The sequence below is a fragment of the Siphateles boraxobius genome, unplaced genomic scaffold, assembly GCF_051911475.1.
Source record: "Siphateles boraxobius isolate OS27281-9 unplaced genomic scaffold, OSU_SipBor_1 3, whole genome shotgun sequence".
NCBI classification, from domain to species: domain Eukaryota; kingdom Metazoa; phylum Chordata; class Actinopteri; order Cypriniformes; family Leuciscidae; genus Siphateles; species Siphateles boraxobius.
Window position 1 is genome coordinate 490,899 of NW_027508919.1, and position 16,602 is coordinate 507,500.

At 36.1% G+C, this 16,602-nt stretch overlaps 1 protein-coding gene across 3 annotated transcripts in view; it reads left to right on the forward strand.

Annotated features, from left to right (window-relative positions):
• The first annotated feature begins 484 nt into the window (after positions 1–484).
• The window catches only part of tbc1d9b (TBC1 domain family member 9b), a 43,490-nt gene continuing 27,372 nt past the window's right edge, over positions 485–16,602 (forward strand). For 2 of the 3 annotated variants that reach the window (XM_077247239.1, XM_077247240.1), the window contains exons 1-10: positions 507–774; positions 2,139–2,249; positions 5,341–5,459; positions 6,541–6,769; positions 8,750–9,008; positions 10,487–10,694; positions 13,261–13,440; positions 14,684–14,836; positions 15,510–15,660; positions 16,592–16,602. The exon at positions 16,592–16,602 is cut by the window's right edge and continues 204 nt beyond it. In XM_077247239.1, the coding sequence (XP_077103354.1) occupies positions 657–774; positions 2,139–2,249; positions 5,341–5,459; positions 6,541–6,769; positions 8,750–9,008; positions 10,487–10,694; positions 13,261–13,440; positions 14,684–14,836; positions 15,510–15,660; positions 16,592–16,602 (1,539 nt within the window). In that variant the 5' untranslated portion in view covers positions 507–656. Of the gene's footprint in view, positions 775–2,138; positions 2,250–5,340; positions 5,460–6,540; positions 6,770–8,749; positions 9,009–10,486; positions 10,695–13,260; positions 13,441–14,683; positions 14,837–15,509; positions 15,661–16,591 lie in introns of all 3 variants that reach the window. The other variant, XM_077247238.1, reaches the window with a different exon arrangement.

Sequence of the window (16,602 nt, forward strand, 5' to 3'; positions counted from 1 at the left end):
GTCTGTCTGTCTGTATGTATGTCTATCTATCTGTATGTCTGTCTATCTATCTATCTGTCTGTCTGTCTATCAATCAATCATCTATCTATCAGTATGTCTGTCTATCTATCTATCTGTCTGTCTATCTATCTGTCTGTCTGTATGTATGTCTATCTATCTATCTATCTGTCTGTATGTATGTCTATCTATCTATCTGTCTGTCTGTATGTCTGTCTGTCTGTCCTTGGGGCGCAGCTGTAATTTCCATTCTAACCACTTATTTTTTCTAGCGTACAACACTGCCGCCACCTGGACTTAAATATGCATTGCAACTCAACGCTTAATACTACATACTCTTTTAGTGAATAGACTAAACTATGGGTTTTCAAAATATTGTAGTCTTGTAATAAATCAGATTTTTTTTTATTTGTTTGTATTGCATGTATCACAATAAAAATGATTTTTATGTAATTACAAATTATTATCCATAGTAGTACAGACTTTTATTTTGAAGAGTCGTTAACTCTAGCGGCCCACGGTCGCAGGTTTCGCTCGCAGTCGCAGTGAGTTGGGCGGCTCATGCAGACAAACAAACATCAGCTGAGTCCCCGTCCATTCTGGCATGATCAAATCTCACACATTTACCCCAGCAAGAGCGTAAAAGAGCCCGTGAAGCCATGTGGATTACCCCGGAGGAGGTGTTACTGGCCAACGCGCTGTGGGTGAGCGAGCGGGCCAATCCGTATTTCATCCTGCAGAGAAGGAAGGGACACGGGCGCGGAGGAGGCATCACGGGTACGAGACACACATTCACACAAATATAAACCATCGCTGCCGTTTGCATGACAGATTACCCATGAATCATGAAGTATAGTGTACTGAGAGATATATGCGTGCTCCTGAATCACTGCAACATTTGGCAACATCTGTTAGTGGGCTTGTTTACGTTGCATCTCTTCATTGATGCTGAGTTTGTTTGCGTCATCTGTTTATTTATGACATTACGTGTAACATTAATAATTGTTAGTGCATGGTTCAATGCTGTTTTTTCCGTTATTGTTCCGGAAGGAACACAGTAATACATAATAAATAATAGATGGTTGAAATAAGTTTAACATTTCTAGGTGCCTCGTTTTTATAACACACAACTTGCTTTATTTATTTATTTATTTTTACCTCAGTTGTAACCCTTCATTCTCCGTAATGATTACATGATACACACACACACACACACACACATATATATATATATATATATATATATATATATTTATATATATATATATGTATACACACACATGTAGCTTTACACACAACCTTATCAGAGCTAATGATAATGACCTGTATTGTTATACATTTATGTAGTCTTGATTTGGGTGTGTACAGTGGTTTTACATTTAAAAGGGTTGTAAATGTATTTAAGTAAATTTTAGCACGCCATAGTCAACTTTAATCAGGTAGTTTCACAACAACAATAATGTGGCTAGTAAAAATGCTGTGTGGCTAGTAACTTTGGAAAACCACTAGCCACATTGGCTAGTGAGCAAAAAAGTTAAAGTCAAGCCCTGAATTTAATTGCAGAAAAAGCCCTCATCACAAATGGTTTGACTGTCATGAGAATAAATTGACTTGTATTCCCTCCTGAGAAAGACATTCATATGCGTCTCCCTGACACCTAAAAACAGACAAAAACAGATGAGTCCTTCACGTCACATGACTGCAGAATGACTGCATTCACCTCTGAACCCGACTATAAACTCAATTGCATTAAGTAGCATTAACCTGTTGTTGTCTGAAAGTTGTGTCATGCGGGTGAGATTGTTATGAGTTGTGATGATGAGTTAATAACAGGTTTGTGAAATATTCATGCTTTATGGATCACAATTTTGCTTTTGAAGAAGCCTTAGTGTTTATCTCTCCACACATCACACATTAACTGGCTATGTGACCGCCATAAGAGGAAGTCAAGACGTGTGTGTGACGAATGTCTTAAATTCCCCTGAAACTCTCTCTCACGCGCAGGAGTGTTTATCTGGCTGAATGTGTGTGAGTGAGAACTGAAGAAAAGCACTGTGGCTGTTATTGATGTTTTTCTCTCCACACACACAGCACGAGGACATGACCTATGACCTATGTTAACCCTTCTCTTTTTCTCTCAGGTTTGTTGGTGGGTACGTTGGATGTGGTGTTGGACTCGAGTGCTCGTGTGGCGCCGTACAGGATTCTGCACCAGACGGGAGAGTCTCAGATCTTCTGGAACATCGCTTGTGGTCTGTACTTAAACTCGCCTTGAAACGGATATTGAACTAGTCTTTTCTGTCCTATTGTGACCTATATAACTAGCGCGTAAAATTAGCACTCGCCAAGCACCAAATGCGAGTAAAAATATGAAACTCGCCAGTTAGCCGGTAAAATGTTTATGAATTCTAACAATGCAATGTTGTGAGAACATGAACGTAAACGACACTCGGGATGGTTGACGTGCGAGCGCTGCATAATCACAAAAGTTTAAGCCTCGCCAATATAAATATTCAAGCGCAAGAAGGCACGAAAGGAGCTCATTTGGTTATTTGTGCTTTGTGTGTAAAGTTTTGTGTGCATGCGAAGCACACACCCAGAAAGACACGTTTCAGTCAGCGTGAATACAAAACTGAGCTCGCTTTCATGTCTTCTTGTGATTGAACGGATAAATGACACAAAATATTGTCAAAAAATAGCGAGTATACTAGTGAACATAGTTGGTTATATCGAGTGAATGTAAACAGTTGAGAAAGTAAATGGATGTGTGTCCGTATCTGTCAAGCGTGCCGCACAAGACCTGAAAAGTGAAGTCAAAGCGTCTCGATCGCCCCCCGGTGGCCGGTCCTAGTATAGCTCATAAACCCCGCCTCCCCATGTTATTCAACGGGACGTGAGACCAACTAAACAATTAAAATACACTTCACATATCTTTTGTCCAAAGATAGTTTCTGTCATTTACTGTAGTTTTTATCACGTTGATGTAATTTCAAGTGTTTGTTTTTAAAATAAGTTTGTTTTTAGTTAGTTATTTGATGCTATAAAAACGGCGCTGTGACGTACATGATTCACAGCTGTGATTGACAGGTTCTCTGAGCAAAGTAGTCACTGAAGCAACAACGGACTTTTTTTCGTGATCTTTGGAGGACTGAGGAGATTGGAGCTTTAAATTGAATATCTGAATTTCTATAATTAATTATTTCACACCGACATCATGTGTTGTTCTGCAGCAGAGGCGTGTGCTTGTGATTGATTCAGCGAGAGTGAGGGCGGGACGTTGATTTCGCGGCTTTACTTCCTGCTCACTACTGCGAAAGTCTGGTCCCAAAATCGCAACTGCGCAGACTCAAGTCCCAAGATGTCAGCGCCGTATCGGGACAATGACGGCTTCACTTCTAGCCAATGGAAGAGAGCGAAGGGGCGTCGTCCATCTTTTTTTACAGTCTATGGTATCTGTATATTAGATCCGTGCATTCGCTCTTAAAGTGACAGCGGACTAATATTTCTAATGTTATTCAAAGAAAAAAGTCTTGACTGAATAACTTTTGTAACTTTAAAAATGATGTTTAATGTATACAGTGAATACATTTTATTTTTGCTTTATTACATTTCTGTTCCTAAAAAACCTGAAAAGCACTGTTTATTTAATTTGTATCTTTGTTCTATTGTATTTATTTGTGCTATTGCTTATAATTTGATTTTTTTTTCTTATTTTATCACTGATTGTGTTACTTTGTCTTTAATAATGATTTAAATTGATATTAGGTTAGCTAGTAGTTTTAGCTGTGGCATCGAAATTGGAATAGAGGATTCTTAGTAGTTTCATGGCTGGTAAAAAAATATTTATGGCCCGTACATTTTCTAAAGTCGTCAGTCACGTGTTTTCAGTAAACTAGGCTTTGCTAGTTTATATCTGTTTTAAAATGTTTAGAATTTTTTGCCGATGTTTAGTTGATCTCGGTGTCTGTCTGGTTTTAACTAATCTTGGATATGTTTTATAACGTTGACAGATTATTATTTAATGACACATTAGTATAATTAAAAAAGAAAGAGTAGTAGTTATTTGTCTCTTATTGGCTTGATTAGCCAATCCCTCCATAAAACACACAAAACAAGTCCTGCAGATTAATAAAACAAACACATATTATACATGGTTAATAATATTTGATTATTTGTAGAATCCATTTAATATGTTACACTTTACAATTGTTTTTTAAAAGGAATCTTTATGCATGTTTGCGCAGAGTTTTTGCTGCATTTACACCGGTTCGACCAGCAGGAATTGTCAGCAATATTTGGCGCATTTCAAATCAGTGAATCAAATTGCTTTCAAAATCCAGTTTCTTTCTAGTTTAAATCAGTAACCATAGGTAATTAAACTTTGTAACTTAAACTTTGTGTAACTTGTCCTGCAGTGTTTGTGCTAAAGAGATAAATTATATCTAAAAATACAATTTAAAGCATAACACTTGTGTGAGATGCAATGGCCAAATGCAGATGAACGCAGAACAACATAAAAACAAAAGCTAGTGTTATTTTGATATCATTGAAATACTGTTTTAGTTTTTTTTAATATTTTGAATTGGATTTTATTTTTTTATTTTAAATATCTGTATAGTTTTTTAGTATTAGATCATTAATTTTTAAAAATTAAAATGTTTATTTTTAATGTTAATGTAAAAATGTTTATTTTTAAAAATGTAATTTTTAAAAATAGATCATTTATTTTTTAGTATTTTTAACATTTTAACTTTAGTACTTCAGTAAAAATGAAGATGTTTTAGCTGGAATAAAGTTTTTTTTTTTTTAACTATTTTTTTTAGTTCATGTTTATTTTATTTCAAGTAATGACGTATTTTTTTGATTGGTTTTAGTTGACGATAATAACCCTGGACGGGATTGTCTCCATCCACCCGGAGTAATCAAATGATTTATGACAAAAATGCACATCTGTTAACTAGTACTGATTGTGTGTTTAGGTGATCAAGAGCTCTCGGTCTAGATAACAGTTGATTTGTCTAGATTTGTTTAGTCAGGTGACACATGGGTTAGATAGTCTGGTAACAAAGGAAACTGGCTGCTTTCCTAAATAGTCACTTTTTGCCTTAACAAGTAGTTGTTTTGCCCACAGCCATTTTGTGCCGACATCTCAGCGTCGAGAACAGTGATGAAAATCTGGAGAGTGACTGTGTTGTTGAGTCACATGGCCCACATTACCATTCACCGTATCTCGTGTAAACCTCGCCTGACCTTTAAAACGCAGCCCTGAATCTGAGTGACATATTAAAGGCTGTGCCATAGTAAACACCACTGCTCTGATGGATGTGTGTGTGTGTGTCGCAGGCTCGTCTCGTAAGGAGATCACTGAACACTGGGAGTGGCTCGAGACAAACCTACTCCAGACTCTGTCCATCTTTGACAATGATGATGACATCACCACGTTCGTCAAGGGCAAAATACAGGTGGGATTTGTTTCATTTGTCAAAGTTAAAGGGATAGTTCACCAAAAAATGTAAATTCTGTCAGCTTCTGTGTTGTACGTCACAGGTAGGCTCACCATTGGCCGACGCTGGTCATGTGTGTGATGTGTGTGACGTACAACACAGAAGCGATGCGCTGTTACACTAGTGAACTCACTCGAGGCCCACAGAGAGGGAAATGAATAGTTGAAATAAAGTCATTATTTTTGTTTGTTTTTGCGCACAAAAAGTATTCTCGTCGCTTGATAAACTTAAGATTGAGCCACTGTAGTCACTTGGACTCTTTTAACGATGTCTTTAATAACTTTTCGGGAAACAAGTTTCAATCCCTTAGAAGCCTATGGAGGAGTGATCCTGCTCTCAGATTTAATCAAAAATATCTTAATTTGTGTTCTGAAGATGAACGAAGGTCTTACGGGGATGAACAACATGAGGGAGAGTAATTACTGACAGAATTTACATGTTTGGTTGAACTATCCCTTTAAGAAATAAATGTTGTCAATCTAACAGCTCCCATATTATTTTCCTCACAGATTATGGTCAACTAGATTCTCAAATATTAAGGTGTAAATGAATACGTGCTAAAACTCGCTTGCATTTTATTTGTTGCTAGTTGCTATTTTTTTATTAATTTTTATTCAAATTCATATATACATAGTATATATATTTAATCTGGTCATTTTCAAACTTAAAAGTGACAAAGACATTTCTGTTACTAAACATTTCTATTTCTTTTGAACTTTCTTTTCATCAAAGAATCCTGAAAAAAATGTACACTGCTTGCATAAACATGAAACAGAACAACTGTTTTAAACATTGATAATAATCATAAATGTTTCTTGAGCAGCAAATAATCATATTATAATGATTTCTGAAGGATCATGTGACACTGAAGACTGGAGTAATGATGCTGAAAATTCAGCTATAAATTCACATAGTTCTTTTAAATCGTAATAATATTTCACAATATAACTATTTTTACTGTATTTAAAAAAAATGCAGCTTTGGTGAGAAGAAAAGCAAAATGAAAAACGATTCTTAATGTGAAGATTGTTCTTTGTAGGGCATCATCGCTGAAGAGAATAAAAGCGGCAAACTTCAGGAAGACGAGGATCCTGGGAAGTTCCGGGAAGCCGAGCTGAAGATGCGGAAGTTGTTCGGCATGCCGGAGGAAGAGAAGCTGGTGAACTATTACCCCTGCAGTTACTGGAAGGGCAGAGTCCCACGACAGGGCTGGATCTACCTCTCCGTCAACCACCTCTGCTTCTACTCATTCCTGCTGGGAAAAGAGGGTGAGACGAGAGCATACTTCCACATGTACAGTGAAACTAAAATTATAGGACAAGAGAAAATTAGAACGCGACCGGAGTCAAAACAAACATGATTTTACAGAAGCAAACTGAGATATATAATATATTCTAGTTGGGATGATTAAAAATGTGTGACTTTTACTCTAAGAGGCTGTTAACTCGACACCTGTAACTAAAAACGTAACACTTTTTATGCGTATTGGCCTTTCGTTTACACAACAACAGAGTTTTGGGTGCTTGAAAACGCAAACTTTTGAAAACGGGTTTCAAAAAGTGCAAGTTTTTGAAAATGGCTCCGTGTGAACAACAAAACCGTGAATCTGTGAAGACGATGATGTCATGCACATGCGTATTACATGTTCAGTCTATAGTGTTTCATCGCCATCTAATGGTAGCAGAATACAGGGTTTTTAATCGTTTTCACAGATCCGTCTGAATGGGGATCGTTTTTGACTTCTCGAAACTTCTCAGTTTTATTATTGTTGTTCTGTAAATGTGCCCTCAATAATTAAATAAATGAGCAGGAAATATGATTTGAGTTGGCATAAAATGGAAGTTGCGCTCTTCTTTTCTTCCTTTTTGTGTCGCATATCCAAGTGAAACAAGAAGAACAAGAACAATTGTGGGCGTGGCTTGATTTTGTCTGTGTGGAATTGATTGGATGGTTGTGGTTTGCTATTGGTGGATCTCATGTGAGTGACAGGTTTATCACACATTATCAGAGAAGAAAAGTTTCCACAAAATTATTAAGCAGCACAAATTTTCAACAACTGTATTTAGTATACCATAAAAAATAAGAATTGCCAATTTTGATTTCATGGTGACTTTCAATCTGTTTATTCTGTGCAAAGAAAGAGACATTATAGTAGCACATGAGATCTTGCTGTTAGTGGTCATTAAAAAAAAAGTATTTGACCACAGAAATACCAAGACTGAACAATCAGACTTCAGTGTTCTGGAGAGTCATTTACTGATGTCATTTGAGTCTTTTGAACACTTTGTGAAAAGGGCTGATTCATTCTGAATTAAATGTACTTTATTTAGTGTGAAATTGTGTTAATGCATGCTGCTTTTCCTCTACCATGCTTAAAGGAGTAGTTCACCCAAACATGAAAATTAGCCCATGATTTACTCACCCTCAAGTCATCCTAGGCGTATATGACATTCTTCTTTCAGACGAATACAATCAGAGTTATATTAAAATATACCCAGGCTCTTCCAAGCTTTATAATGCCAGTGAATGGCTGTTTCTGTTTTGAAGTCCGTAAAAGTTCATCTACCCATCATAAAAGTGCTCCACACTGCTCCGGGGGGTTAATAAAGGCCTTCTGAAGCGAAGCCATGCGTTTGCGTAAGAAAAATATTTATATTTAACACGATACAAAGTAAAATTCTAGCTTCTGCACAGCTAGCTATTTACCTTTATAAAGTTTTAAATATGGGTATTTTTCTTACACAAATGCATGGCTTCACTTCAGAAGGCCTTTATTAACCCCCCGGAGCAGTGTGGAGCACTTTTATGACGGATAGATGCACTTTTATGGCGGATAGATGCACTTTTATGGCGGATAGATGCTCTTTTATGACGGATAGATGCACTTTTATGGCGGATAGATGCACTTTTATGGCGGATAGATGCTCTTTTATGACGGATAGATGCACTTTTATGACGGATAGATGCTCTTTTATGACGGATAGATGCACTTTTATGACGGATAGATGCTCTTTTATGGCGGATAGATGCTCTTTTATGATGGAGAGTTAATATAGTTAATATAACTCTGATTGTATTCATCTGAAAGAAGAATGTCATATACACCTAGGATGACTTGAGCGAGAGTAAATCATGGGCTAATTTTCATTTTTTGGGTGAACTACTCCTTTAATAAAATCAGTTTGTCCTCTTTCTTGGTTTTCATTTGGACATCTTTTTCATCTTCATTCTCCGTCCTCTCACTGTAGTGTCACTGGTGGTGCAGTGGACGGACGTCACGCAGTTGGACAAGAACGCCACGCTGGTTTTCCCGGAGAGCATCCGCGTGAGCACTCGTGGCACCGAACACTTCTTCTCCATGTTCCTGAACATCAACGAGACCTTCAAACTGATGGAGCAGCTGGCCAACATCGCCATGAGACAGTTACTGGACAACGAGAGCTTCTCCGCCGATCGCTTCCTCCCCAAACCCTGCAAGACCCTGAAAAACGTCTCCGCACTGAAGAGGTGAGCAAACCGCATGAGATGAGAGATATATGTACATACAGTATATACATACACGTATACAAATGATATCTGCGATATCTTGTCCTTTTAACAGTTGAGGGGTTTTCCCGTGCCGATAGTCATCTGTCAGTTGCGTCTTCCTTCTCAGTGATCACAAGTTTGAAGGCCTTTAGTGTTTTTACTTAAAGTTGCATAGATACATATTTTTCGGCTTTAATATTTGTATTGTGTGGTAACCGTTTTATAAAAGCAATAAGGTACTCGAGGCTAGTGCTGTATCGTGAATAAGACTTATTCACGATACAGCACAGCCTCTCGTACCTTATTGCTTACATATATATATATATATATATATATATATATATATATATATAATGGCACCTAAAATTGAACTTGTTTAGATCTCTTTATATTGTAATAATTTCAGATTTAATCTCCAAATTAATGTAGAAACAAGAAAGACAGTTGCCTATATTTTAAATATGTTTAATGGCGTCTTTTTAAGAAGGCAAGTATGATACCAATACTGCTACTGATGTCTCTATGAAATTATTTTTTCTTCTTCCCATTAAGTATAGCCATTACAATAAACAATGCAGTCAAGATTACAGTAAAATTAAACAATTTAAAAAAATGTTAGGCTTTTAATTTTTTTTAACAGCTTTTAATTTAAGTGAACGTAAAACTCTCTTTACATCAGGCCTCAATTTTTTTCCTATTGGCCCAGTCAGACCAGTTGAGATTTATACTTGCCCTGTCAAAATGCACAAAAAGTTGTTGTTTTTGTCCCTTGTAACCTTGTAAACTGCTTTAAGATTTTCAGGTCAGTCTACCATATATACAGAAATGTTGTAGGGTATATACAGAATTTATAGAAAATTTATTAAACACTTCACAGTCTTTACTGCATACATTATAAATTATATATAGATTAATCCTTATTAAAGCTACAAAACGTATTATATATATTTTTTTCATATTTACATATTAATAAAAAACCCAACAATTCTGTCATCATTTATTCACCCTCATGGTCGTTGCCACCTAAAAGTTTGTGTAATGAATTCTATGATGAATCAAATAAAATATTTTTTTCCTCAAGCTACTTTTTGTAATGTTTATTTGATGCATTTAACACGATCCCGTTCAGGACCAGCTCTCTCGTCTCCGACGTGCGGTACATACACACTCATTGAACACAATAATGACTTTAAATAATCGTTTGGGGGTAATTTCAGCCAATGTGCAATTTGATGTGCAATTAATTAGATTTAAAATTGTAATAGCTTGACAGCCCATATGTATATGTATATGTATGTATGTAAATAAGAGAGAGGGAGAGAGATGCCAAACAAATGTGATTTAAAAAAAAGAAATAACGTAATTTGATAATATAATTGAAGCATTTTCAGAGTCAGTATAAATGAATAGATCTTGGTTTAACTGCTTTAAATAGAGCTTGTTCTCACATGTTTCAGGGACTTGGATGCGCGTGCAAAGAACGAGCGATACAGGACTCTTTTCCGGCTCACGCAGGACGAGCGTTTGGATGGACACACCGACTGTACGCTCTGGACGCCGTTCACTAAGATGCATGTCGTGGGTCAAATGTTTGTTTCTAACAACTACATCTGCTTTGCCAGTAGAGAGGAAGATCTGTGTCAACTTATCATTCCACTGAGAGAGGTAAACACTTGGGCAGCACGATATTGAAGAAAATTGCGATAATGCTTAAAGTGTGTAAAATAAACTTCAATTATCTTTAAAATTATATAACCTACATACGTGTTAAACATTCTTTTTGAGACAAGCAAACATCCCTACAGCTTCTGAAAGTGAACATCAGTGTTTTACTGTCGCATAAGAAGTGTTATATTAACATCAGTGTAAACCAGGGGGTTTAGGGGTTCAGGTTATCCTACATTGGGATTATTTAACAACAGAAACAGAATAATCAAATGTAAAAAATAAACACAGCTTAGTTTTCACTGTATGAATTAAATATATCGTCGCTGTCCGATGAAAACCGTGTATATCCATTTTGCCGATTTTGAGATTTTTCTACGGCTAGAATGTCCAGGTTCATTTCCGTATACAGTATGCTTCACATATCTAAATGACCAATGAAAAGTTGTGAAATCATGTGATCATCATCTGATTTTCACGTATATCCATTTGGTGTCAAAGCTGTCAATCACGCCGCGTATCTCCCGCCCTGTGGAGGCATCTCACCGGTCTCGTGACTGTTACAGCGACATCATGTGGCATGTTCAAATGAGTACAAATATTCTCTTTACTAAGATCACACTTTATATCCTTTATTGGAAATGTTGTTTTTTGCCGAGATATATAGCTGTGAATATGTTTTAAAAAATCTGTTTTAAATCTTCACAGACCCCTCAGTGAAAACCTTAATATAGAAGAATCAAAATATAGGAGAATATTCAATGGTTCAGAATTCAAACTTTATTGATTACTTCACCAAATGCTTTAAAGATTGCATCACAATATGTATAGACAGGGCTTAATTTGAGCCGGAACACGACGGAACATCGACGATGGATCCGGGACCTTTTTATTGGATCCGGCACCTCTTATGAAAAATGTATCGCCTAAATTAAAAACATAAAATTACTATTTGTGTAGTGTTCAATGTTGTTATCGATAGAGATGCGCGGATGGGGTATTATTTCATCCTCAACCGCATCACAAAACTCATCATCCGCACAAACGTTTTTTGAACAAATTTCAACGCAGCGCCCGCCCGCCATCCGCTGATTGTTTTGCGGTCTATGGACGATGCTGTAGCGAGCAGCGAGGCTAGAAAGCCCTTGTCTGTTCTAGAAAGGACGCAGCAAAAATATTTAATGCTAATATATTAATCATAGGCCTACGCTGAGTTTCATTCATTTATGATGAGATATGCGCTCCAGTTCACAATGCAAGTGAACGCAGCGCGCCGGCGCCTCCATGTTACGGTTATTATATTGTCTGCTATAGCCTATTTGCTTTTTATTTATTAAATACATGCAATTGGTTGATGAAACATTTATTAAAATTAAGACACAATTTATACAAAACGAAATTCACTTTAAAGAAAGGCTTTCAACAAAGCAAAACTTAATTAAGTGGTAAAAACCATGTCTCATATTGCGCATCTTATGATCCTATATTTTATTACAATTGTTTTTGAGCTAAAATGTCATACACATCATATAGCCTATACCTACACACTGTATTATGATTCTTTTATCAAACATGTGTGGGGCCAGTCAAGGGGTAATTAAACTGTGCGATCAGTTATCGGTAATGATACATTGTTTATTATTGTAAATGTTTACTATTGCAAATGTTTCTTATTACAAATGTTTTTCAGTTTTTTAATAAATCTCATAATAATGGCAGGTCACTATATCACAGTCAGCTTTTATTTCTATCTAAAATGATTGGCGGTCGGTCAGGGGGTACTTGGCTGAGAAAAAAAATGATACGGGGGATGTTATTGAAAAAAGATTGATAAGCACTGCTATAGGCAGTGTAATTTGTTTTGTTCCGTTACCTCCAAGCCGCGTTTTGAGTTTGCCGGATAGGCAGTGTAATAGGCAGTGTAATTTTTTTTGTATATTTTACAAAATTACGGCAGGACTGTGTAAACAAAGTATCTGTCTAGCATTGCCGTGTCAGTGTATTGATTCATTGTCCCTTCATAGTTTGCAAGAGACATTTAATAAACTGAGCGTATTTAATAAACTGAGCGTAGCCTATTCATCTGTCAATATAAAACGCGACTTGGTCATTCTAATTAATGATCGGAAGAATGCGTATCGACCACCGTTACTGTAAAATATGCACGTATGTCCATTTAAACTTGCTTTTGGTCAAATGTGGATTATATAATTACAATGGCAAGAATATGGTTACGTTTAAAGATGCCGTACCAAGTATGACAACGCTACGTTCAACTGCTTTTGAAATTACGGTGTTTTTTCACTTCCTGAAAAGTAACCGTTTCGGACATACGTGAGTTTCATCGGGCAGCGACGATATACTGATTCTTATTAAAGCTACAAAAGTTATTCAGCCAAGAGCAGCGAGTGATTTTCTTCTTTGACCCCAGTTATTGCAAGTGATATATACATTTGCGATATTTCGATATATTGTGTAGCCCTAGTAAACAAACACACACACACACACGCGCGCGCATACAGTTGCACAACAGCAGGACAGTCACTCTCTCCTTCTCTCCCTGTAGGTGACCATAGTGGAAAAAGCCGACAGCAGCAGTGTTTTGCCCAGCCCACTGTCGATCAGCACTAAAAACAAGATGACCTTCCTGTTTGCTAACCTCAAAGACCGTGACTTCCTGGTACAGCGAATATCTGACTTCCTACAGCGTACGCCTGACAGGCCGTGTGGCCTAAATGCTCAATCCGTGAGTCAAAAGTCATCAGAATGTATGATATTTTAATCAGGTTTATGTTCACACCCATTAAAGGTGATGTAAGGAATTTGCATATTACTTAATTTTATATACTGTTCCTTTCAAAAGTTTTAGGTCGGTTAGATAAATACATTTTTCTGCTCAACAAGACTGTATATATTTGATAAGAAATATAAAGTAAAAATGGCAATATTGTAGAATATTATTATTTATTAAAATAGCTGTTTTCTGTGTGAATATGTTAAAGTGTAATTTATTCCTGTGATCAAAGCTGAATTTTCAGAATCATTACTTCAGTCTTCAGTGTCACATGATCCTTCAGAAATCAGTACAATATGATGATTTGATGCTCAAGAAACATTTGTGATTCTTCATAATTTTGAGGAAACTGTGATACATATATTTTTAAGGATTCTTTGATTAAAAATAAAGAAGAACAGCATTTATTTGAAATAGAATCTTTTGTAACATTATAAATGTCAATTTTGATTAATTTAATGCGTCCTTGCTGAATAAAAGATACATTTTCCTTTAAAAAAAAGAAAGAAAAGAAAAACATCTTACTGACCTCAAACATTTATTTAGTTTTCATGCTTACAGACATTTATGGAAGCTTGTTTCTGCCACAGAATGAAAAATAAAAAAGGTAATTGTGACTTCTTATCTCACAATTCTGACTTTTTTTCTCACAATTGTGAGTTTACATCTCGCAATTCTGACTTTATTTCTCAGAATTGCGAGATATAAAGTCAGAATTGCGTGTTGTAAAGTCAGAATTATGAGATATAAACTCGCATTTCTGACTTTTTCTCTTAGAATTGCATGTTATATCGCAATTATGACTTTATAATACGCAATTGGGAGATGTAAAGTCAGAATTGTGAGATCTAAACTATTCAGAGGAAAAAAAAGTCAGTCTTTATTTTCCCATAGAATTGGACTTTATAACTTGCAATTGCGAGTTTATATCTCACATTTCTGAGAAAATATGTCAGAATTGCGAGAAAGAAAGTCAGAATTCTTAGTTTTTTCTCTCGGAATTGCGACTTTATAACACACAATTCTGACTTTATATCTCGCAATTCTGAGAAATAAAGTCACAATTATCTTTTAAAATGTTTCATTCTGTCCCGGAAACAAGCTTCCATAGACATTTACACCATTGAAGCATAACTCATTTCTACCTTCGTCTCACTGGTCTTCTGTAAACATGTCATGTGACCTGCGTCTCCAGGAGAACCCCAGTCCCTGTACGCCCCCGTCTCCTGTGCTGGAGCTCGGAGAGATGCCCCAAAACCAGCACTACAGTCCCAGTCTGCCCACTGCCAAGCAAGGCCTTCTGCAAATCTACCAGCAGGACGTCCCGGAGGAGCTGGGGCCCAAAGTGGTGAGACACACCCCTCATGTGATGAGGTTCATAAAAGTCTTTTAAAGTCAAGTCTCTTTCTTTCAAGTCTTTATTATAGATAATAGAGGAATTCATACATAGGAGTGTAGTAATATGTAAGGCTTAGTGCACAGTTATCATGAAATGTATAGGTCTGTTATCAAGCCTATTAAGCAAGGCTGCATTTATTTGATCAAAAATACAGTAAAAACAGTTACTTATAATTGTTTTCTATGTAAATAGACAGTAAAATGTAATTTTTTTATTACTCCAGTCTTCAGTGTCACATGATCCTTCAGAAATTATTATAATATGATGATTTGATGCTCAGGAGTTTAATTTATGATTACTATCAATGTTGAAAACAGTTCATGTTTTTGTGAAAACTGTTCATTAGAACAGCATTTATTTAAAATAAAAATATTTTGTAACATTATCAATGCTTAACTGTCACTTTTGATAAATGCTTCCTTGATGAATTAAAGGCTTATTTGTTCTCTCTAAAAAACAAAAAAGCCTTTGAACAGAATAGACATGAAATATTGATTTGAGTTCAAATCACTTTTTTTAATGTGAGAAGAAAGACAGTTGTGATCTAGCACGGCTGTGTCGGACAGCATTTGCTTGGTGTTTCCTTGGTTTTGTTTTGACCTTGGTCTTTCTGTTCATCCAGACGAGAGAGAAGATGAAAGAGGAATCGTGGAACATCCATTTCTTTGAGTACGGCCGTGGAGTGTGTATGTACCGCACGTCGAAGACCAGAGAGCTGGTCCTGAACGGGATACCTGAGAGTCTGAGAGGAGAGCTGTGGCTGCTGTTCTCAGGTAATAATCCCTCTAAACACCAGGAGGCGCCGTTCACACAGAGGATTACAACATGGGAAATAAAAGCAAATTCTAAATATTAATAAATAATATAATAGTATATAAATAGTAGTAAAATAACACTGACAAAGTAAGTATATGTATAATTATATATAATGCAGTACACATATGCATATTCAAATATGCTATATAAAGATACAATTATGCAAGGGATGGAATAAGAAAGAAGTAGCCTGTGTAAATAGTGAATATTGTTAGTTTTAATTTTTTATTTTCATTAAGTTTTAGGAATTTTATGTGCTTTGTATTTTTTTTTATTTAATAAAAATGTGTCTATTTTAGTAATTTCTGCTTACACTTAAAAAGGGTAAACACATTTTTTAAAATGTTGACTTGGCAACTATCTGAAAAAGATTTTTGCTTTATTTCAATTAAAGAAAATTAAAATAGTTTTAGTTAACAATAACACTGTTATTGCGTTGTAACATGATTACTTTGCTTTTTGATTCAGAATAAAATATTGTAATTTCCCTTTTTTTTATCCAATTAGTCAAGAAAGAGATTGTTTATTCAGGATAATTTGCCACGTTGGAAATGAAAGATCAAATCGAGCACTTTGCATTATGAAATACAATATTCATCTTTGTGTGTGCTGTTTATATCCTGCACATTTTGGCAGTACATCATTAGAGTATGCATTTGTGTTTTGTGTGTGCACAGTTAACATGCTGAGCGAGTGTGAGTAGTGTGCTTGACCGAATGTAGCCAAAGTGTGTATTGTGTGTCGACTTCTGCTGCTTGTGTGTGACCGTCAAAGATCATGTTTCCACATCAGTGTGAGATATAACACACTGTCAGAGGGAAACCAGACCGTCAGCTGCTGTCCTGGAGATTATGTCATGAATCTCATTATGATCCCTTGACTTTCCAGGTGCTCAGAAC